The 23,722-nt window shown below is 43.7% G+C and overlaps 2 protein-coding genes across 4 annotated transcripts in view; one reads left to right on the top strand and one right to left on the bottom strand.

Annotated features, from left to right (window-relative positions):
- LOC115333496 (pre-mRNA 3'-end-processing factor FIP1-like) overlaps positions 1-1,982 on the top strand; it is a 28,877-nt gene extending 26,895 nt beyond the window's left edge. For both annotated transcript variants that reach the window (XM_029996484.2, XM_029996485.2), the window contains one exon: positions 885-1,982. In XM_029996484.2, the coding sequence (XP_029852344.1) occupies positions 885-1,017 (133 nt within the window). In that variant the 3' untranslated portion in view covers positions 1,018-1,982. The remainder of the gene's footprint in view (positions 1-884) is intronic.
- Positions 1,983-6,390: 4,408 nt separating this feature from the next.
- The window catches only part of LOC115333497 (ligand of Numb protein X 2-like), a 32,084-nt gene continuing 14,752 nt past the window's right edge, over positions 6,391-23,722 (bottom strand). For both annotated transcript variants that reach the window (XM_029996486.2, XM_029996487.2), the window contains exons 3-10: positions 21,458-21,684; positions 19,827-20,023; positions 18,113-18,481; positions 15,588-15,770; positions 14,311-14,485; positions 13,925-14,135; positions 8,868-9,026; positions 6,391-7,625 (exon numbers count right to left, since the gene is read on the bottom strand). In XM_029996486.2, the coding sequence (XP_029852346.1) occupies positions 7,490-7,625; positions 8,868-9,026; positions 13,925-14,135; positions 14,311-14,485; positions 15,588-15,770; positions 18,113-18,481; positions 19,827-20,023; positions 21,458-21,684 (1,657 nt within the window). In that variant the 3' untranslated portion in view covers positions 6,391-7,489. The remainder of the gene's footprint in view (positions 7,626-8,867; positions 9,027-13,924; positions 14,136-14,310; positions 14,486-15,587; positions 15,771-18,112; positions 18,482-19,826; positions 20,024-21,457; positions 21,685-23,722) is intronic.

The following is a 23,722-nucleotide window of genomic DNA, read 5'->3' as shown; positions in this document are numbered from 1 at the left end:
AGCTCCCACCTTCCCACTTTCCCAGATGGGAGACAGAGGCTGAGCTCGGTGCAGGGGGGTTGTGTCCGGCACGCTGCGCGTACGCGGTGCAGCTGGCTGTGGTCAGTGGTGCAGGGCTCAGGGGCATGCACAACCTGGTCAGAGTTAATTCTGGCTGGGATTTCTCTCACATCACAGAAATCCTGCATGAATGTCCGCAGCTATCCAGCTGTGTCTGGAAGACAATTCTGGGTGAGGAGATAGAGGAGTTTTAAAGCACAAAGCTAGTGAAGTGCCAGGTCATTTATGTGTAAGCAGAAGTAGAAACAGGACCTGCCTCTCATTAGGAAACCTGCGTTTCTCTAGCTACGTTCCTCCCTTTCTTGCCTCTAGTCCAGGGATTTCCCCAAGATGCTCAGCAGAGTGAGTGTCAAATGTCTCTCAGATTTAGGACGCTTCCTTCTCTCGGCAGCCTCAGTGCTTCACATTGAAGCTTGAGATGCATCAAAATCATTAGAGCTCCCTTAGGAGTGGGAAGGACACAGAGATGTTGCTTATAAAAACTATCCGAAAATTATTCTGACAGCAGTCTGTGTAGAATGCTGCCTGCCTAGGCCGTGTGCTGATGCAGCGTGTGGTGTAAAGCAGCCACCTCCAGCGGCTTGCATAACCTGCCCTTGGTTCAGCCACATGCGATATCAGATCATCCCAATAAACACAGTGAAGCCTTTCACTGGCACCGTGATGCCCTCAGCACTTCTGATCGGCCTCCTGTTTATTGTAGATCAAAGCGCTCCGTCCTCGCGCGTGCCGTAGACTCAGTGCGTTCGGGTCTCTTCTGTGGCAGGGCTGTGCTGATGCAGGCTCTGATGTAACTTTCTTCTCCCCTTTGTTCCCCACCACAGCAAGCAGCATGAGAGCGAGGAGGGGGAGAGTCATCGGCGTCACAAGCACAAAAAGAACAAGCGTAGCAAAGAGGAGAAGGAGGCCAGTGAAGATGGTGCCCAGGAGGGAGAGGAGCAGGATGCCAAGGAGTAACCCAGGCCCACTGTCAGCCATCGGGAGGAACTTACTCCTTTTGAACCAGCGTGGCATTGGTGATGTTTTGTTTCGGGGGGTTGATTTTTTTTTATTTTTTTTTTTTCTTTCCAAGGGAAGAGAGGCTGACTCTGGGTGAGCAGTGAAGCATGTTGCAGTGGTTTGAGAGCTGAGGCTGCACATGCAGTTAAACTTTTTTTTTTTTTTTTTTTGATACGAGACAAAATACAGCAGTACTAGTATACAAAGCACTGAGCTACTCTACTCATAAACATCCCTAGGGAGAACTTTGTTGTATCAGATCCTATGGTTTCTGATGGAAGATGGCTTCAGCTGAAACTAATGCATTTAGGTAATAGTTTTTGTTTATTTTTTTGTCATCATCATTCCTTTTTGAAAAATAGGACAGTAAGTGTGACTTGAAATTTATTGTCCAAAGAAGAGTGTGATTTAGATCCTGAGAGCCAGCTTAGAGTCTGGCCTCTAGTAGTGAAAAGTCTCATCCCGAAATAAATTTCTTTGTAGCTACAAAAATACCTTCTGATCTCTCTGTGGCCAGCCGGGCAGCATGTGAGGAGGAACTGCTTTTACTGGTGGGTCACAGGGTCCTGCTTTGGTCTGATGGCTTTGAGAAGCTGTCATGTGTGTTTACGCAGGGTGTGCAAAGACTTCAAGCCTACCTTTTCTTTTTATCCATTGCAAAAATAGTTCTATCATATATATCACCTGAAAGTGGGAAATCAGTGGAAGACCCACAGTAAGAGCATGAGTCTCTCTTTTATTAGTTTTGACTAACTTTTTTTTTAAGAGTTGAGCTAAATAGTCTAGCGCAGTAGAGAACATGAAGTCCCATCTAGCGGTTTGCCCTCATGGGGTTGGCTTATTTCTATTTGGTTATCACCAACACTCCTGTGCAATGCATTCCTTCCCCCTAGATCTCGAAATAAATTCAGTCAAATTCCAAAGTTTGTTCGGACTTAGTATTGGTTGGGGAGGGTGGCAACAGTGATGTTTCTGGGTGGGAAGAACAGGGGAAATCAATTTTGAGGAGTTTTGGTCTGTCTAGTACTTAGGATTCTGCACTTCTGTTTGTGTGAGTCCACAAGTGACTTATTTTTAAGTATCTTCCACTAGCGAGACTTGTTATTTAAAACTGTGTTAAATGTTTGCCCTAAAATCTTATGGTTCTGAAATGTTACGTATTTTTTTTGTATTGTAATCTTGCAAGTCTGAGCGTCATATGAAGCTTACAGCCTTAGAGACTTGAGCCAGTATAGCGCTATGATAACAGTTTATATGCTATGACAGTGCATTTGATGAGTCACTAACTGCAAAACCTGTGGGGAGAAGAAAAAAGAGTGGGATTTTTGTTTGTTTTTAGTTTTTAATGTAGCTGTTTATATGTGCTTTGAGATCATGGGAAACGCGCGTGCAGCGGGGTGGTGTGTGCACTGAACCCGAGTTAAAGGGCAGGGCTTGGAATCAGGCTTCAGAGTATTCCTCCCTCTGCAGCCATGTCAGAGTTCTGGTAGAACACCACGATTTAGGAATACGGCATCTCTCGTCGGTCGCCTGTTTGGGCATCAGAGGAGGGCAGCGGTGCCTCACTGAGAGGCGAGCTGCAGGAATCCCGGCGCCTGGCACTGAGCGGGTGGAGCGAGGGGAAACCTCCTGGCGTGCTTCTCCTGGGGTCAGGGTGGCGGGTTTCAGCTGTGATTGCCCGATCGCTTTCAGGAACTTGGGATGAACTTGCTTTTATCCCGTTGTGGCATGGTGTGGGCGGAGGAGAAATCAAAACAAAACTGGTGAGAAGGATTCGAGAGTGCTTGGTACGTGCCCCCTGGAAACACTTGCCTGCAGTGCAATGACAAATGTGCCCACTCCCCATTTCCAGAGCACAGGCTCGCTTGCACGACATGGGAGCGTCAAGTGGGAGAGAGGCCAAGCATCCTTGCCTGTGCCTCCATAAAGAGCCTGTATTCTGTAATTAGGAAATCTGGTATATTTTTTTTCCAGAACATGAACTCTGGCAGCTAGCACCAAAGGAAAGGCCAGGCAGTGCCCCCCAGACCAGTCTGGGCTGGTTTTTGCCTGTCTTGAATCGGGGGAAAATGCTGGCAGTAGAGTTTTACACTAAGGTAAGTCTAGGGTTTGGCCCCCAGGCAGTAGTATGGCTTCCGTTTTTGCATGCTAAGGTGTATGTGGTGCCTCTCCACAGGTGGATAGAGCTATCCTACATCCACTCCCCTAGTCTCTTGCTCTGTTTGTGGAGGTGACAGAAGGTACTCAGGCTGTAAATAGGCATAATTAATGGTGATGACATCGAGTCTGCATCCCTCTGCACCTGGGCCTATTGGTGGTGGCGTGGGAGAGGGGACGGAGAATCTTGTATTGACGAGTCAGGGCTGCAACTTCCTCTTGTGTTTTATTTGAATGTTTTTACAGATGGACCCGAATCCTTCACTGATGTTAGCAGGCTGTGAATTTAAGGGAAATAGTTTGAAATGGTTTTATTTTAATGAAATAAATACAGGTGAAATGTTTGCCTTTAATGTATTAGAGAATTCTAAAGGTGGGGCCTTGGAAATAATCTTTACTTGCATCAGGTAACTACTGCAGGTTTCGTGGTTGTGTTTGCTGGGGGTACTGAATGGTGGCTCTAATAATTCTCAGAAAAGAGGCCAGTTCTTGGACTGGTGGCATCGGTACTTGTACTGGGCCAAAGCTGGAGCTGAGACGTGGGCCTGTGCATTACTGAGTGCAGAACGCCCCAGGTGCCGAGTATTGCCGAGAGGGTGAACTCCACAGCCAGAGAGGAGCACTTGCACAAGCGTTACTGTGCAAGCGCGAGCCAGCTTCGTGTGGAGAGAAGGTGTAAGGCATCTTGGGGAACCTCGGGCAGGTGTTCAGCTCCTGACAGCATGAAATGGGCACAGCTTTAAGGAGGAGAGAGGCTAAATTCATTATGGTTGTGCAGCGTACAGTTAATGGCAATGATGTCTTTCTCCCAGACCGTCAGAGTCGGGGATGTTTTGTGCTGCCTGCGCTGCAGTAGTAGAAATCACAACAAAAGCGAACCCAGCCCCCAGCCTGGATGCGCAGTTCCTGTGGGAGCAACAGTGGCAGCCGCGGCGTCGCCTCTTAGTTGCTGAGCTGTGCAGCACGCCGAATCAGGGAGTTAAGCCTCATTAAATAAAGCTTTATTTATTCTCCGGGTTAGCTTTTCAGTCCGGTCAGTGCGGAGCCCCACAGGCACCAGTGGGCTGCGGCCAGTCTCACAGACAGGAGCGGGGGCACAGCTGAGGGAAAGGGGCTGTGTGGGATTTACTTTTGTTCACGTTTTTTCCCCAGTCACAGCTGTAATATATTTATTTCAGGATAGTCCAGCCCCTTTCCTGGGAGAAGCAGAAGGCAATTACGCTATTTCCTGCCTCACAAGGTCAGTTTCTTGGAGGAGTGTCTGTTGTTGAGGTGACCTATTCTGGGGGCATTAGCTGATACACTGGAAGGGTTAAAAAACCACAGATAATACATGTTTTTCCGTAATATTAAAATAATTTATGAAGGCATCAAAACAAATTCAACATCTATTAACAAGCTGATCTTGGAAACAATACTTAAATTACTAGGACGTTTTGGTGAAGTTGAAGGCACCTTGCAAAAGAGATGGAGTAATAGTAAAAATCATGCTGCCTTCTGCAGCATCCTCTTCACTTAAACTCTGACCACCAGCTGCATGGCTTTTTCCTACTGTGCTTTATACAAGTGACATTTGGTATTAACAGTAGGAATTGCCCTCTCTCTATCTACATAAGTATTTACTGTTCCATACCAGGCACAGAGTCTGCACATTGATTGGAAAGAGACAAAAATTGCTTCAGGTTTTTCTGTTCCTTTGTGTCAGACAGAGGTCGAGTGACTAGTTTTCCACAGGCACCTTTCTGAAGTTTGTGAATTATTTTACTCTCAGCGGTCAGTAGGAACAACAGGAAAAAAAGGCCCCAGAGCCCAGCTGGCCACGCACTGTTTCTGCTGTCAAAGTCCACAGCGGTATTTATCAACCAAACAAAGAGGCCCCACCGTGTGCCAGGGAAGCTTTTGTGAGGATTGGATCCTGAACTATTTCTGTATAATAGGCTCTGATAACAGGCCCTGCTATATACTGCCTTAAGCTAACAGCCAAAGGATGTGAAGTCACTCTGTGTGTAAACAACTAAGTCATCTAGCAAGGAACAATTCTACTCTGCAGTAATAGCTAATTACGAAGTAGCCAGGCCTAAGAAAAGCACTGCTTAAGACAATGATGGGCACTTACCTGCAGTCGGCTTACTACAACAAGGAATTAAACATTTGTTCTAGGTAGCATTTTTACTGGGGATAGAAACTCACTTGATTGATTCGTATAATCTGAGCTGGCCTCGTAAAAGGTACGGCAGAAACAGCGTAAGAAGAAAGATCTCTCTCAGCGCAACCTGGTTTGAGAAAGATCTGTCATTTCTACTGCTGACTGGCAACTTTCTTAAAAAAAGGAGGGAATTGCTTCATGTGGAGTTTGCAGGTAGGAACTTAGCAAGGTGTTGTAGGTCAAACCAACCTGCTTTGGCTTCAGTTCTTTTATTGTAAATGTTAACTATAGAGTGGGTTTGGACTGAAGCCAGACTGGGCACACTGTCCTTCTGGAGGTAGCTTGTTTCATACACTTGGTGCAACGTGGCCGAGGCAGCCAGCAGCGACCCTCTGAGCTCACCCGGATCCAGCGAGATGAGAGTTTGCTCCAGCTGCAAGAGGGACGTGAACAGAACTGCGGGAGCTCATCTCGCATGCCTGACAGTACAGGTGCTGTGTCAGGTACATCCTCCTCCCCCCGCCTTAACTCTGCATCTGATCACTGGGAAACTGATTAAAAATAAGACAGCATCCTGGGATAGAGGTGTCTTGTAACAAGACTGTTTACTTATTTTAATTTGTAATTTATTTACCTTCTGTGGGAAAAGCTGGTTGTTTTATCAAGTCATAAAACCAGGGAAACCAAGCTGAGGAAGGGGATGAAAATTAAACAAATTCCTTATCTCTGGCTACTGTGATAGATGCACTTGACTTGACTTCTTAATGGAACTAGTGGTAGTTTGGTGGAGGCTCCAAAGGAGCTAAAGGCCTAAGCCATAACCAGACCACAAACTTCTCTAGTGTCAGTCTGTTCTCTGAAAACCCACAAAGGAGCAGTGCCACCGTGAGCATCGATGCATATGCAATGTATATGAGCTTGGAACACTGATTGTGCGATTAACATGTGCATAGAGGTGGCTTTTCCACACCTCATTTATCAAGGAACAAAGTTGTGGGGTACAAGGAGTCTCATGCATACCTTTGCCATCGCTTGTAATTTGACTGCAGGCCAGCCACTTTATTCCATAAATTTGACAGCCTGAGTGAGCCTTCTTTGAGCTCTTCCAGCACTAAGCAAGCTGGCTGTGTGGTGGTGATCATTTCCCCTAGAGCTGGGACACCTCTCAAACTTGCGCCTCGAGGCTGAGAGACCTTTCACCAATGGCAGATCTTTGGTAAGCAACCAACTTTGTATTATAGTAACCTTGATTTGTGTCTTGGTAACTGTGAAGCATTGTTAAATCCTCTGTGCAGTAAGGAAGAGTAACAAAGTTCAATGGCAAGGTTTAAAGTTGCACTTTTACAACATTGTATTTCAATGAAGCCACTTTTGCTAATCCCTTTGACAGTGGTTCTTTCAGCAGTCTAAATTGCCCATTCGCAACAAATCGGCATAGTCGGCAGGATCCTAAATCAGGATTTGCAACAGCTACGTGGTGATAGGACCTTCATATAGGTCAACACAGCTCCGCCATGCTAACCTAGCAGCTCGTCAGCTGAGAGTTACAATTGTTTTTTTAATGTATAAACTCATTCATTAGGTTTCAGTAACCTAAAAATACCAAGACTGGTGGCTGTCGGAACTGCTTAATTGGGTCCCCATCCTTACAGTTTTATTAGTGGCTTTTAAAAGCACATATAAAATGACTCGATGTCCAAGAATGGCAGTCAGAGATCAGTAGCAGAACTGTATTAAACTAGCAGGGGAAATCAGACAGTCATGCCTGTTTTAACCTGTTCAAAATACTAAATGGGAAGCAGAGCTCTAAAATTGAGGAAAGTGCCTCAAAGGCAGTTTGTAGAGAAACTGGAAAACGAGCTTTCTCTGCAACATCAATTCTAGAGAGCTTTAATGAGCCCAGGAAGCTACAACAACTGTTCAGGTTAACTGTCACTTTGAATCCAACCACCAGATTTGTTGATAACATTTCTTTACTATGGTGAGGTTTTCTGCAAAAAGGAAGCTAAAAGTCTTCCATGGCAATACACTGTGTAGCAGGAGTTCAGCATTCCCTTGGTTTATCTGTCACATGTTTAGCTTTGTGTGATGTCCAACTGATACCTGAAACGTGTTTTGTTTGAGCTTTCACACAAGGCTTCCCGGCCAGGACACCACAGTAAGCGTGACTTTGTTCCTTTGCTCCTTCAGCATTGGGATTAGTTCTGAGTTGCTCATTCCTATCGCTGGCACTCCATTTACTGCCACTATTTCATCTCCACACCTAATCAGAAGACAGGAAACATGCTTGTCAGGACTTAATTATTGTTAACACTGCACTCTAGAACCCTCAAGGTCATCTAGCCCACCCGAGCCAAGATCATCAACTCCTTGTTGAAGCAACTTTTTCACTTCTGAGTCAAAGAGGGCAAGGGAAAAGGGGGACACTGCTGGTACTTGAGTGACAGCAGTGAAGGTCACCAGGAGTGTGACCAGCTGGCTGGTCAGCAGGGGGAAAAGTTACAGAAAACAAATTTTTGCTGATAAACACACTCATCACCAAGGTTGCTCCTACAGCTACTTGACTAACAGTCACTAAGGTGAAGTGCTCAACAGGGCTGAAGCATGTGGTCACGTTGTAGCTCAATACAATGGAGGTTTGAGAGTCCTGCTTGATCTGCCCACTTCTATGGCACACCAAGCTATCTTCTGAGTGGTTGTACCATTCAGCTGTGATGACGTGAGGTGCCAAAGCCAGCCAGCTACCTTCCTTGTGTCTAATGGGGAAAGCACAGCGCTGTCCGAGCACTCAAACAGGAACCCAGCTGACCCCAGTCCTCCCACTAAGGCTCTGACCCAGCTCTGGTCTTTCACACTGTTTTCAGGGGAGCAAAACCCAGCTCCCTGCACCAAAACAATGTCCTCTGCAAGACAGCAGCCTCACTTCTATTTTTTACTGTCCTGCACTTGCAGCCTGCTGCATGCTTGCTGAGAAGCCAGCCCTGCTGGTTCCCAGAGATAACACTGTACGAGAGTTCCGTGGGGTCCTCCGGCTCCACTATTCACTCCTCCACTCGCTGTGATTGCCAACAAACAGGTCAGCAAAGCTCCGTTTAAGTTTCCTGCACAGGAGGGCTTTTGTTGCTTCCATTGGGATACTTTTCCTAATCCAAGAGATTTTATACTCTGGAACCTCCAAGACTGATCTCAAACATCCCCCTTCTACTTTTATCTAATTACTTAATTAAAACCTTTACAGCTTTTTAAAAATGTAACTTAATTCCTTTTAGTTGCACCTTTATAGAGAAACCAGATTACTCATTAATATAAGACTTAGTTTGTTACAACTTTGATAATAGTATTAACTGCACAAATGCGTGTCTTAAGAATTAGAAGTCATTAACTTTTAGGTCAGCTTTTTAAAAGGGTAAAAGACAGCCCCTCAGTAAAACTCTGCATGCTGATGTAAGTACCAATAGCGTTTCTGATACAAACACCAGAGACCTGCAGGGTAGCTCATACGTACTTCAGTTTCCTGTCTCGGAAGGCAGGAGTCCCAGGCACTATGGTTTTGATGAAGAATGGCTGGTTTCCTTTGCTTTCCTCAAAGCCTCCAACAATGCTGAAGCCCCAGCTTTCCAGGTTACCTTTGCTAAGGACAATATCTTGACAGCAGTGAAGGTAGCTGTGAAGACAGGCATGGTCAAAAACAGAGAAAGCTTATGAGTGTGTTTCAAGGAAAACTGCCTGACCAGAAATTCATGTGTTCCCTTGTGGAAAGCACAGCTATGTAAGAGCCTCATATTTATTTCCTTTTCTAAGGATTTGAGGCATCCCCTTTGCAGGGCATGTTACAGGGATAATTCTTAAATCTGAAGATGCCAGTCCTCCAGAAATCTTTTCTCAGTATTGTCAGTGCTAGTTTAAGAGTTAACAGAAAACTACCATTCTCTAAAGGCGTTTGTGACCTGGAAGATTCACGAATAACTTCATGAATTCTACTAATGAACACGCACAGTGCTAGTGACAAAAACAAATTAATCATGAACAGCAGTTACACCCATGCAATTAATGAGAACAAGAGCTTTTTTTATTCTATCTGTATACTACACGCTTGGTACAATGAAGGCATTCAGCAGCTATGTATCACTGATGGAAAGCAAGCATATGAGGTATGGCAGCCTTTCTTCTGCTGACTCCCCAATCAGAGCATGAAAGGTCTTTCCTGCAGGACCTACACCCAGGGCTGCTGTGTACAGTTAAGCTACTGGACTCCTCAGAGAGAGAGCGAGCGCACAGGCTGCTGTTTTTGAATGCCAGCCACCGAGGTGCGTCTTCTCAGTAAGCCGGGGGTATGCTGCAATGCCAGGGCTGCCTTGGGGAATGTGATACGTAAGTGCTAACAGCACTTGCTCCTTGAGTTTGTAGCATAAAGACACGCAAAGCCTTTGCGAGGCGTCTGGAAAGGTGTGGCAGGAGCGCAGGCAAGCATCTCGAGTACTCTGGCTCGCAGTCAGGTTACATTCTGGCATGAGGCCCTGCCAGAGCCACACTGTGTGAAACTGCCGTTGATCGCCCCACTAAGGTATTCCAGCAGCTAAGCTTTTCCTAATAAACGTTTTTGCCTCCAGGGCTTTGCTTGAGCAGTTTGCAGATGAGTTTCAGATTTCAAAAGCCTTCTCGGTTAACTTCTCACTGGGAGAAAGATCCAATTATCTACTTTCAAACTGTAATTTACTTTTGTTTGAGTTCTTCACTCAAACACTGGAAGACCCTGCTCTAGCTTACTGATGCCTCCATGGTTTTCTTCTACTGGTACCACACAAGTGTGAAAACACAGCTATAAGAAATGTACATGGCAGCTAGTGCAAATAAATAGCCCAGAAAGCAAGGGTGGTAAGCACTACATCAGCATAGAATACAAATAAAAACATTAGACACATTCTCCAAGAGCTGAAAAGGGCTGTTTGCTAGAAATCAGTTTTCTGTATGGAAAAGGGTTTTTAGGAAGAGAAACATTAATTTATTATAATGGAAAATAACTGTGGGAAAAGAATTGTAGACTCTACAGAACGTAGAAGTGCAAGTTTTATTCTGACAAACACCCTGCTGAGTTTGCAGTTCTGCATCCCTTTCGGAGCTTGTGGAGTGCGCGGCTCCGGTGGGGCCATGGCAGGGAGCACCTAACAGCTGTTGCAGAAAGAGCTCAGACTTCATGGAGGCTGGCTTCAGATAAACCTCAGGGAAGAAGGCAGGAGGAAAACTGCTTCTCCACCCCCTGGGAATTACCTATCCATAAGCCACACTGTGCACAAGTTACCACTTTCAAGAGTCAAAGCTTTTACAGAGAGAAGATAAATCAATCTGTAAACTTCATATTTCTGTATCTTTAGGATTCAGTGTGCAAGGAATTAGGACACACACACCCCCTCCAAACCAGCATTTTGAGATGGTATTTCTTAATATCAGTAGCTGGTATTGATTTAACATAATACTGGGAAGAAATCAAGTAAAGTTCTTATGCTGTCTCCTGTAACGTATACAGTGATGAGGATAAAAATTCAGTAGCAGTAAGTAGTAGCATACAATTAACTTGGAACACTCACTGCCACCATTAATAACAAAGCAAAGAATGGAGAAAGAGTAAGTTTACAAGGACAGTAGAGCTACCCATAGTTGTATTACAAGACAAAAAAATCCAAAAAAGATACCAGCCACCTGGTTCAGTACAGCCAATACTAGTTGCCTGAAGTTAGATGGAAAAATATTACTACATCCCTCTTATGGGGATGTTTGTATCTTCACTGAAAGTGTGCAGCACTGGCCATAGTCAGGTGGAAGATGCTCCAAGCTTACACACCAAGTGCCGCAGTGTGAAAGTAGCCTTAGGAGCACAGAGCGTTTTTCTTTTAGGAAGAATGTGACCAAAATGCTCACGTTACTACTTCCTCTGTTACACAGGGTCCCACAAAAGGCACAGGACCAGGGCTGTCATCTCCCTCTTAAAACACTTCCACAACTGTAGTCTGGCACATAACCCAAGTTCTGCAGGATGGGCTACAGGGGCTCCACATTTCAGAAACAGCACACCAAGTGTGCCGAGATGACAGACAGTATTTGACGTAAACAGAAAACCACAGATACAAGAATCAAGGCTGGAATTAAACACTGTGTGCTTAAGTGCTGCAATGACCGAATACACTTCCCTAGCCTTGAGCGCTAACTTCAACTCCAGTCCTTCAGCGTAAGGTTCAGCTTCAAACTAGAAATAATACATGGGTTTCCTCTAAGGAGGAAAGGATATTTCTGCTGGATCTGAGTCGTAACTGGAAAAAAGAGCTGAACAAAACAAAATTGCACATACTATCAGCAATAAGCTTTTAAGCTTTCACACTGTACTGCAAAATGTTTTAGCATACAAAGGCTATGTCTGCTTTAGGAGGGCAGCCCAAAAGGGACAGGTCCAAGTGAAACAAGTGGTGCTGAAGACACAAGGTCTAGTTTTGGTATATTTCAGGGGATTTTTTGTAATCTAGTGTTAGTGTGGTACACACCTCTGTTTGTGCCAGAGTGCAGCGGGCATTCCTCTGCAGCACTTCTGGTTTAGTCCTGTTCAAAAGGAACCCAGTTTGTGCGGGTCGAGACCTTCTCTGCAATGTGAGCCAAAATACAGCAAGTGAGGACAACTGGGATCCTCGCTTCAACTGCACAGTCCTGAGCCAAACTAAAATGCTAGTGTAGAGGCACCCTGAACATTTCCAGCTTACAAACAAGGGTGCCATCTCAGTTTACAGATTCTCAAGCAATAATTAAAAATAATCTGATTGTGGCTGGCACAATGTCAAATATAAAAACCTTGCTTAGCTGAAAGGCAGAGTTTTAGTGGCTTTAGGGAAATCATTCATTCTATGGACAACCAGCTAGTTGCCACCAGGTCTTACTCTGAGCAGATGGGAAAATGAGCGAGGAAGCACAAGAATTACAGCCATTTTTATTTCTGGAAACAAGACGGAAGATTTTGTCAGATGCTGCAATTAAATAACCTTGCTTTGTGCCTCCTAACCATCCTCACACCCACAGAAGAACGGCAGACAAATTCAGATGCCTGAATTCAGGTCGGAGTAAGAAAGGAAGACTGAAGAGCGGAAAGGGCATCTGAAATCATTGCTCCTTGCTTCAGTAGCAAGGTACACTAACAGCCAAATGAAGGGGGGCCGACATTAATACCAGCAGCAAAAGAATTTCAAGCAACGTGTTAAATGGCAGGTCATGTCAGTATACTCTTGAACTGAAGGCTGGTGACTGATGAGCAAAGAGTGGACTCCAGTCCCTGTAGGAGAAAGTGTGGTGAAGCTGCAAGCCAGCAGACATCCAAATAAATTGGAAAAGGAAGAAGGGAGAAAGTACAACCAGGTTTTGCCTTGCTATACTTTGCTGCAGGAGCACCCATGAGGGACAAACAGCAGCCAGCATCTGAGGGTTTACACTCAGGTTTGAGCTATCGAGGTGCAGCTCAGGGCTGGTTCATACTAGGCTTGCACAGAACAGACTGGCTGATTCCCTGGGAGAGCAGAGGAAACTGGTAGGATGGTGCTGAGTTCAAGCCAAGTTACAGTCGCTCGCAACACAAAAGCTACCTTCCTTGGGCTGTTTTGTTTAGCATTTACAGGCTGCTAAGTAACACAAGGGTAACGTAACAGAGGCTTTGTTAGTATTTCTTCTTTCAGGTGCCTCAAGAAACAAGGCTATAAATAATCTGGGCTTCCCACAGAAGGGTTTGGCTTTACTGTTCCATGTGCATCTTCTGCACGGTTCTCCTCCAGTCAGCTGGAATGACAACAGACTCTGCCTTTCACAGCTGAATGTATTTTGATGAAACTGCAAAAGTGAGCAAACCAGAGGTTCACCCCTCCAGGAAGAAGATAGAAATTCAAGCTTTCAAAGCCCCAATGCTGTCATCTGGAACTTAACGTATTGCTGCTAAAATCTGCAGCAAGTCTGTGGTCCAAATCTTCACAGCAGGAAAACTCAACTATTCAGAACCATTTCTGCTTCATGCTAAAGATGACAATTATGACAGCCAAAAAGAATTAGACTGACAGAATGCCTGCCCCTAACTGAGATGATCAGATTAGAAACTATAAAACAGCACAGATATCTGTTGGCTTCTGCTACGCGATCCAGAAAGAGCCACAGAGTGATTTCAGTTAATGATACTTTAGCAGGGACTGTACCTACATTGACTATATGTCAACTCAGATGCCTCAAATGCCAGAATCTATACTTCTTATTTTCTATGTTAGTTCTTTTAGAAAAAAAGGTTTTCAGAAACTTCTGAAATATAGTTACTGTCCAACAGAAGTGGGGGAACAATGGGTCACACCATAAAAAGCAGTGGAAGTTTCTTATGCATTCATTATACTGTGATCTCGTTCACAAATAAGACTTTCCACTGCCTTAGAGCTAAATGAGAATACCAGTAATGCTTCCAAGTCAACCAACAAAGCAATTAATTTCTAGTGTTCTAGTGAAAATCAGCTCTGTGATTGAACAGATCTCTATACAGTCACCGAACAAACATACCTAGGCAATCCAAGCCATGTGATCCAGAGGGGAGACCAGCTGAATCCTTGCTCCTTGATGTCCAGAGACGGCTCCGGCGAGTTCAGTGAAATTATTTCCAAGGCTTTCAGTATGACTGAGTGGGAAGCTGCATTAGATTTCAGTGCTGAGACAGCTTCATAGTAGTTCAGATGAGTCAAATCAATGCCATTTATGCTCAAAAGTACATCTCCTGTTGATTAAATACAATAGGATTATTACAGACCTTTTGCTATGAAGCCCATTTCTGCTTCAAGGCCTCATGTGGAACCCTGTTTCCAGCCTCACTTTAGTGTCCAAGTCCAACTTTCACTGAAAAAAAACCCAACCCACTTCCTAAAGGATAAAGGGTCTGAGAGCCTCCTTACCTCGCTTGATTCTGCCATCCCTGAAGAGGCATCCAATGGGCTGCACACTAGTTACATATATAGGGAGTTTGTTTTTGTTATCTCTTCCGCCTCCAATTGTTATTCCTAAAGATTCCTTTGGTTCCTTTTTTATTGCAACTGTCTTTTCATGACTTATGTATCCCTGAGGTAAATCCTACAAAGGAATGACAGTACAAAATGCAGTTCATTAATGTGGTTAACATGAGAAGCCCAGGTCTGGAAGAAAATAACAGAGTATCTTGTATCTTTAATCCAGAACATTTCAGCAATGCTACTGGATGGCAAATTCAGCTTCTCACATACTTGCTCTGGGTAGAAATACTACCCTGTACTTCCAAAGTGATACCACCACAACTGAGGCACTGCCTTCCTAATGATCCCACATTAATTTGCTGTAGAGAAATGCTCACTCTGAGGAGGACAATTTTGCACTGAGGACCAAGCTATGAACTCATTTCAAGGTCATTCATATCCAGCAATCAACCTCTCTCTGACTACTACTAAATGTTTAGGTTGCAGTGAAAGCACACATTATAGCATATGCTGTAGAAACAAGATTTAAATCCTAGAATATAATTTACATAAAGGAACCACAGTCCAGCCATTTATGACAGCTACTTACTAAATTCCAGAGACATTTAAACACAGAAGCCTAAGCCATCGTAGCAATTTTTCTCACTCAAATGGAAGTCCTAAACATAGAGCAAATCTCTCTTGGTACCAAAGACTGGCGATTCTCCTCTTGCTCATACTTTTTCTTATAATATGCAAACAGATGGCAGACGCAACACAAGTCACAGGACCACTACAGTGTAATTTGTGTAGTTGCTACTTCTGTACCATAAAGCCCTCTAGCTCCAAACCAGGAGCATAACTTAGTGTAATTGTGCAATACCCTGAACACATTGTGCTTGATGGATGTCGAGAAGCAACTCCCAAGCATCTCATGGATGGTAAATTTCCCACTGCCCTTTCCGGACAAGAAAGGATTAAACACTGGTTCCACATCAACATTAGAGACATTTGAAGACATTTTTCCCTAAAACACATTTTTCCCTAAAAACTCTGTTTCCCAGTAGGTGACAAATGTACAGTTCTCCAGTAGCAAAAGCCACAAACCTGCTGCTTTTCAATAGCTCAGGAAGAAATGGAGCTACTGATCAGTCTTACATGATAAATCACCATCACAGAGCAAACATAATAGATCTGCCAGACCAAGAATAACCAGCACTTTTTTCATTCCTTACAAAACTTACCTTTTGGTAGGTAGATTTTCGTCTGTAGTGATTCTGGTCTAGTCGTCTCCGATGGTGCACCGGGCTTCCTCCATTGCTGCTGCTGCTGCTGCTGTTATTTGATGTGCTGCCATCTTCTACTGGGTCCGACAGCTGTACGCCTGGCTGCCTCAAGATGACAAAGTTTACTCTTGATTCAGTGGTCTGCCAGGAGAAACAAAAAGAGTGTAAATAAAATAGATGAAAAAATAAATTAGAAATTAGGGACAGCCCCTGTCATTTTCTTGGAGAGAGAGAGAAGGGTTGGCATCGGTTTCTACAAAGGGTCTGAAACAGGGCTATGCAACATGATGCAATGTTTTTTGTGAAGAGCCACAGAATCCTGTGGTGAAAAGAAAAAAGGAATTAGCAAATGTTAGTCAGAAGAAGAGGAGTAGAGGCAGGCTTCACTCCTGCCTCCCTCCTCTACAAATGCCAAACAAGAGAAAGTGGGAAGGGATGATTAATTCCACCACTTCAGTACAAAAAACCAAAATAGCATATTGTGTTGTGGCACAAAACGAACAGAGCTAAAACGCTGACTGGTCCACAGGATGGATGACCGTGATATGAGTATTGGATGCTTTTTCTTTTATTGTAAAGAACCTTGTTAAAGCTCCTTCCCTCCCAGCTTATGTACCACATCTATTGTTCAACATCTCCCACCCGTTTTTTTCCCAGAGTACCTGAAGACATGACCTTTTGTCTAAGATTGCTGCCAATTAAACACTTAACCAGCTGTATGTCTGGCCTTGGCAGAACTACAGGGAAAGTATTCACTATTGTTACTGCTCTTCTAATTTGGTTTGTTCTTTCAGATAATTTGACAAAACCTTATTGTGAAGGACTCCATTGGGGTAAGGCGTATGTGCTTACTTGGGGCATTTCCTGCAATGGATGAGAGAAGTACAGTCGCCGCTCTCACTTCTTGACATGGGACCCTGTTTCCCTGGTGCCACAGCACCCTGGCAGCAGTGAATTTCCTGGCCTTGGAAGAGGGACTGCATCAAACTGTTTTGGTTTTTTTTTCTTTTTAGATTAGTACAGGAGAGTTTTGTTTTCTGAAACAGAATTTAAAAGCCTCTTGCCTCCTTTTTTCCAGATGGGTTGGCACACATCCATATCTTCATAAAAATATATTGTAAACATTGCATCCTAAGATGGGGATTTGCCCTCCCCTTCAACCAGGAGTACCAGACTATGTACAATACATATGGCTGTGCATATATATATATATATATAGCTGTAAATGGTACTTTACAATAGAGGTAGAAGGACTGTTTTCTGCAAATGGTTTGCAATCAAAATTTAAATTACATTTAACCAAGACTTTGAATTGGCCCTCAGAAGAACAGGTAATGTTTGGAAGACTGTCAGTTTTACACAAATGTCACTTCAAAAGGAATTCAATCCCCAAACCTAATGAAGGTGGTTCTGAGACTTTGCTTACTGATTTCAGTGGCATCATGAAAGAGTTCCCCAAACAGGAGTAACATTTGTCCATTACAACAGAAATACAGCAGCACTTGTGGGATGCAAGCAAAATTCTAAGAGGCCATGGAATGGAATCACATATATAACATAAAAAAAGGATCTCAGTACTGGAACTCTGCTCTTTCTCTTCTTTTCTCCCATGCTACTGCACCTCTCTGCTGATTACCAGGAAGAGAGCTGGCTCTCCCTCACCGCTGACCTCAGATCCTTTCCGGGATATAAACGGTATGTGATGAGATGTATTGTGTTGAGATCTTTAGATAAAAACAGAAACTGGAGGTCATCGCCTAAGGAGATAAAGAATTTAAACTGATCTACATGATATCTGCTGCACACATAACAATCCTTAATCCTTAACCAAAATTCCTTGCCCACTCCTTTCACCAAAACATTTGGCATGCTGCAACAGGAGCACATTCCTATTGCACAAGGGAAGACCACCTCTCTTCTACCCATTTAGTATTTTAGAATGGTTTTAGCCTGAGGTGCCTCATGTTGTTTTTCTACACTCCCTTCCCAAATAGAGGTAAAATGGGAAGAGAGGGCTTCAAATCAGTCAGAAGGGTTCTGTTCTGTGCTGCCAGCCTACCACATCTCCCAACACCTTCAGTTTGACTGTTTGAAGCACAAGAGGCTGTCCTAATCCTTCCTTGTCTCTGCCGCATGCATCTACACAGTGCATACGAATATTCAGTCTGCAAGAAAGGCTCCAAACACCACACCACAAAGGAGATCCAATTGCCTTAGCTGAACTAAAGTGCCATGAGCAACTGCCTTGCTTCAGACTTGTCAGAGGTGACTCATGATGGATTCCCACTCTTCATGTTTATCTTCATTTGGAAGCGGTGCTTCCCACACATCCGCAGGGAAGTCACTTTCCCAAAGAGATATTTCAGGGAATGCAGTTTGCTCCAGTGTGTTCTGTTAGCCCTTTGGCCAAAACAGGAGCCTTGCCATCAACGCAGACAGCTGTGGAGTCATTAGCCATACAACCTCACTATGTCAGACATTACCTGGATTATCTGCGCAGCTGCCTCAGGTGTTCCTTGCCTCAAATCCTGGCCATTTATTGACAGGACTCTGTCATTCCGACTCAGCTTTCCATTTTTGGCTGCCAAACCTCCCTCTAATAGATCTAGAATAAAAATCCCTGCCTCATCTGTCTTCCTGATCAGTTTGATTCCCAAGGGTTCAGATCGGTCCCTCTTTATCAAGGTAACATGGATCACTTCCCGATTTGTAACAGAAGTGGAATCCTGCTGTGCAGTCTTATTGGAAAAACCCTTCTCCTGCAGGACCATGAGGTGGAGAACAGGACCTGGGTGGCGCAGGAAGGAGACAGCTTGGCAGTGAGTCACACTGCTGATGTTGACGCCATTCACCTAGAAAGACAAACAAGCCAGAGTCACTAATCAGAATGTACATAATTTAGGCACTGTCCACAGTGCGGAACATCACAAAGTTGGAGACCGGATGTACAACTCCCTGTGCAATGCTGTGACTGAAGCAGCTGCTTCTGATGCACATTAGAGAGCAGTTTTTTCTAAAATAGAATGCAGAAGAAAGCAGATGAATTTAGGCCATAATTGATGGTGAATAGCTGAGGACAAGGATAAGACAGGACAGATCGCATAACTAACAAATCCGAAACTGCAAAATATTAAATCATTATATCCACCCCATGGCAACGCAGAACTGGTTTCCCTTAACTTCCAGTGTTCAATACACACTTGGAGGAGAAGACTCAACTGGAGACTATCCATCCTCACTTTTAAGTTGAAGAGTGGTCCATAGTCAGCAAGCTTCTGGAATCATCAGTAATCACACTTTTACTAAGGTAACTCTGAGAAGCTACTTTTCACTTTGTCTGTTGTCACATAAGACTCTGTGCAGTCTTCTTTTAGGATGTTAATAGGGCTACTAAGTGTGAGGACCTGCCCTATTTACAGCACAATCAAGACTGAGACATGTACAATTCAACTGGATAAAACAGAAGGTACTCCATTGGTCTATCTAAGAAACCACCTCGGAGATTGTATCAGCCACTTGTGCACCTGAGGCTGCCAGTCCTTACTGAAGTCCACAGTTCAACAGGATAATTAGGTCTTTATGGCTTGTCAAATGATTGGGCAGCCATAGCCAGGAGGTGCTAACAGTTCTCTCTGCATGTAGGCTTTACTGCTGCATACAGGCTTCTGTTGCCTTGATTAGCCCACTGCCATGCAGCATGATTAATCTGGAAACTAAATCTGGCCGTGGGTCAGTACGGGATGAGGTTAGTGCTCTTTGTTACTCACATTACATATCTGATGCTTACTGCAAGTCGTAAGGTCTTAAACTTTGGACCTGCCCATTGAGACTATGCAGCTTAAGCAACACAGTAGAGCAAGCAATTATAAGACTTCCTAACTAGAGCACAGTCCCTTGGAGAGAAATGGTGCTACTGGGTGAAATTTATCAGATAGAAATCTTTTTAATTTATCCAAAATAGTCTAAATTTCAAAAAGCTCTTAAATATACCAGGTAAATATGAGTGTGACTGGAAGGAACCTCAAAAGTCTGCTTCTCAGCCCCAGCAGATACACAATGCTACTGACACACAGGTCTGATCAGTGCTTTTAAACCTTCAGCTGTAGAGATTTCCCAGTTTTTCTAGGCAACTCTGCTCCCCCAGTCCTCATCTCAAGTCAAAAGAAGCAATGAGACTACCAGTGGGGTTTTATATACCTCAAGAATATGGTCCCCAGGTGCTATTCTTCCATCTGCAGCAATGACAGAATCCCGCAAGACTTCCTGAACAACAATGTTTCCTAGTGGGGTGTCTTTACCCCCAACTATCCTCATCCCCAGCTCTTCCTCTGGGTCTTCTCGGTGAATTTCAATTGTGGTCGTTTCAGCCACAAGACTAGTTCTCTGAGGAAGGTCTGATTGTGGGAATTGAAGAGAAAAAACAACATATTAATAGAATTTTCCTTCACATAACACCACAAGATTTGTAACACTGGCAAGTTGTGTCCCAAGTAGCGTCTGGAAGGAAAGCAGCTATCAGGAGAGGGAACAATACGTCAGATTAAAAACTTAAAAAGCCCCTGTTTCTTCACAGTTTCTCCAGAATGTTTCCCACCTTCTCCTAGCTTATGGCAAATTTAAACTCCTTCATTATTATTCCTTGAGTTTTATTAAAGGGCAGTCAGTATGTTTCACTTACCATTTAGAGATTTATTTTTCTACTGTGACAGCTAGCCTACTAGAAGCGCACACACAAAAAATGCCAATTTCCATGATACCCATTAGAAAAGGGGACTACTGAGCTGTAATTACTGGTCTGTTGTTGCAGTGACTTTACCACAGGCAGCTCACTGCAACTTCCCTCCTCTAATTTCCTTTCCTCCTCTTTTCCCATCCCCCCTGTAAAACAGGAGTAATGTTTACCTATTTACAGCATACTGAAGACTAAGCAATGCTTCTCAGACACTTTGAAGATGAAAGTTGTTGTTAGCAAGTTATATTAAATCTACCAGCACTGCAACATTTAAGCAGGCCCAACACTCTAATGAAGCCAAGCGCACTGCCTGTCAGGGTGAACTGCAGTTGTCACACAAGAGATGCAAAACCTGCCCCAAGCATACTTCGGTAAAAAGCCAACAGAGAATTAAACTGACCTGTGTATTAACTCTGGCACAGGCACACCAGTTGCCGGCTCCAGCGCCTGCACACTTGGAAACTGAGACTAACCTTGTAACAAGGCACAGAGATTTCCACGCTGCTGCCTTCTAATAGGGATTGAGACAAGCAGTTCTAAACTGAAGTGGAGATGGTTACTTTTATCTGCAAGGATTTCATAACTGACTATTAATCCAAAAACTAAGTTATGCTATGAAAACACTCTTGCTGCACACCACTAGGGAGGTACTGACCACTCCAGGAAACTGACCGTATATTTAACTTTCTTAACAAGATTAAGAAGAAGCTGGAACATTTCCTAATTACTAATTATTTGGTTTCTGCAAGCACCTTAAGTGCTGCATGTTCCCATTGACAGGGACTGCCTTTGTTTCTGCAAAGAATACTGCAGATATTCACTGCAGTCTAACACAGATTCTCCAAATTGTTTTGCACAGACAGTTTTGTGCTTGTGAACAGATCCTGCCACACCTGATGCACGTGAATGCATCTCTCTCCTGCTCAAGGACAAGCTGAGGAAAGAGATTACTCCGATGGCTACTAATGGCTTAATAGCATTAAGGATATCCAAGAATGTTGGGGACACTTTAAAAATTGAATTATCTGAGATAATTACCTCATTCTTATATTATAAAAGGTAATTAGATAATTACATTTCTGTATCAAGCTCTCACCTTCTTCAGTCTCCTCAAAAGCTGGATTAACCAGTCCAGGCTCTGCAGTCCCTAGCGATACCACAGCAGCTGCAGAGCTTTCTCCCACAAGTGACGATCCTCCACTTGGTACCTCTGGATCCTTGGGCGTGTTTGTCTCCACCTTGGTAGGAGGATCTTCCTTCCCTTTGGAAATGGGATTCTTTTTCCGCTGTAGTTCAGATTTGTATTTCTTGAAACCAGGACACCTAGAGAGAGATTGTCAGTGACTGTAAGTGGCTAGTCTCTGCCTACGTGTTTAACCCAGCACATGCAAGCTCAGACTGACAAAGGTATGTGAAGAAGCGTTTTCAAGATCTCATCAGCTGCAAAGCTTGTATCACAGATGCTAAAATTTATTCTCATTTGACCTTCAGATTCTACTTGTACTAATATCAGCTTAAAAGCAGGCTTGTTATTTTCTTACTTTCAAAATTATTAAGCAAATTATTTTAAAAAGGAGAATGTAGTAGGAACGGGAGTCTCCCTTGCTAAATATTTACCTGGCAAACACTTGGTGAAGAAAACAATACCTCTTAAAATATAAGCAAATACTTAGCTCTGACCTTTTAGAGATGACTATGAACTGTATCTTTATGCAAAGGAAGTGGCTCAAGTTTCAAGCTCAGCCCTGAATTAGGCTTTGTTTTTAACAAACCAGTAACATGCAAGACCAGCAAGCAAGGCTTGCTTTTTTTTTTTTTTTTTTTTTTTTTTTTCTCCTGAAAGAGACCTGACTGTCAGATGACACTCCACCTCCAGTCCACGCAGGTGATGGCTCTACTTGAATGGGAGGAATTTAGAGTTCATAATACCACCAACTGCTCCCCACACAGAGGTTCAAGAAGTAATTCTACATTCAACAAAATGCACTCTGTACGCAGCTACACCACAGCCAGCCTATCTCAGCAAAAATGAGTGAGGAAAAACAAGCTCTTTTATCAAGAGTACTTATAAAAAAGATGGCAGGTGAGGAGGGTGATGAATGCAAAAGCATCACTTTCAGAGACATGAGTAGTATTGGGTGTTTACCAGAGTCACTTTTCAAATTAAACTTGACTATTTACATTCTGGCTAAACAGGTCTCATCCCAGTATTACTTCCTCTGGTTTATTCCTACTCATTCATTCTCCAAGCAGTAAGATGACCCTGAAACTTAAAAGACAGAAGGCAATTGATCCACTTGTGCACATGTCCCTCTTAAGATGTCAAGAAACAAATTCATTTTGCAAAGGGCAGACAAATCCCCCATAAAAAAAAGTTGCTAGATGCTTCTTATTTCCTTAAGTCTCCTGCTATCAGTTAATCTCACTTAAAACTAAAAAACAGGAACACCTAAATCCCAGTGTAATTTTTCTTCCTCTTTTTTTTTTTTTTTTTTTTTTTTTTTCATTTTTCAGTCTAACTATGCTCACAGCCCAGGTGAAACAGCCCTGATTTTTAGAACACACCCTCCCCAAGTAAGATACAAAGAACTATGAAATGTGTAAGAGAATGATACAGTTTCCAGACAGGTCTCCACGGTAAACATTTAAGGGTCCCTCCCTCTTCTGTGTTTAATTTCTGTGCCAGAGGGATTAACAAGTGACCGCAGTTTACTGATACCAGGGTAGATTTACAGAGCAGAGAGGAAGGCCCAGCCCTGGTACGGGCCATGTCCCCAGCTACACAACAGCTGCACAGCTGGGCAGCCCTGTCCCTGCAGTCGAAGCATTCAGCCCTGGCTGATAACAAGCAAGCAGTACAAAGAGTTAGTTCAAGAAAAAGGAGATTATAAACTTTCACAGATTGAGGGAAAGGGGTACACGAGCACCTTCCCTTGCTTCCGCTGGCTTTAACACAAGCTCTCAACTGGTGGGTACCAAAGACAAGCAAGAACCACAAGGATAGATCCTTGGCTGGAACTGCAAAGGTATCCTAAGCGTAACTGTTCCCTGCACACTGGTTGACCTATTTTTAAAATATGTCATTGCCACAAAAAACTACAACATAGCTAGAGGGAAACAAGCCTGTTGCATTTCTCATTGCCCACTGACAAAATACACACTGCCGGTGAAGGTCTGCTTCCGCCTGCAGTAGGGCTTGTACTTAGCTCCCTTTCCTGCAATCATTAACTAGGTAGGAACAAGTGTTCTTCAAGCACTGTGGCAAGAGCTCTTTGTCACCTGCACTTCTTTTAAAACTACAATATTCTGCCTGCCACCAGCTCAACCAGCAGTGGAAGCACCAAAACACATCTCTGCTGAC

Source organism: Aquila chrysaetos, chromosome 21 (assembly GCF_900496995.4).
Source record: "Aquila chrysaetos chrysaetos chromosome 21, bAquChr1.4, whole genome shotgun sequence".
NCBI lineage: Eukaryota > Metazoa > Chordata > Aves > Accipitriformes > Accipitridae > Aquila > Aquila chrysaetos.
Note: the sequence above shows the minus strand (reverse complement) of the source record. Positions and strands in the feature narration are given on the sequence as shown.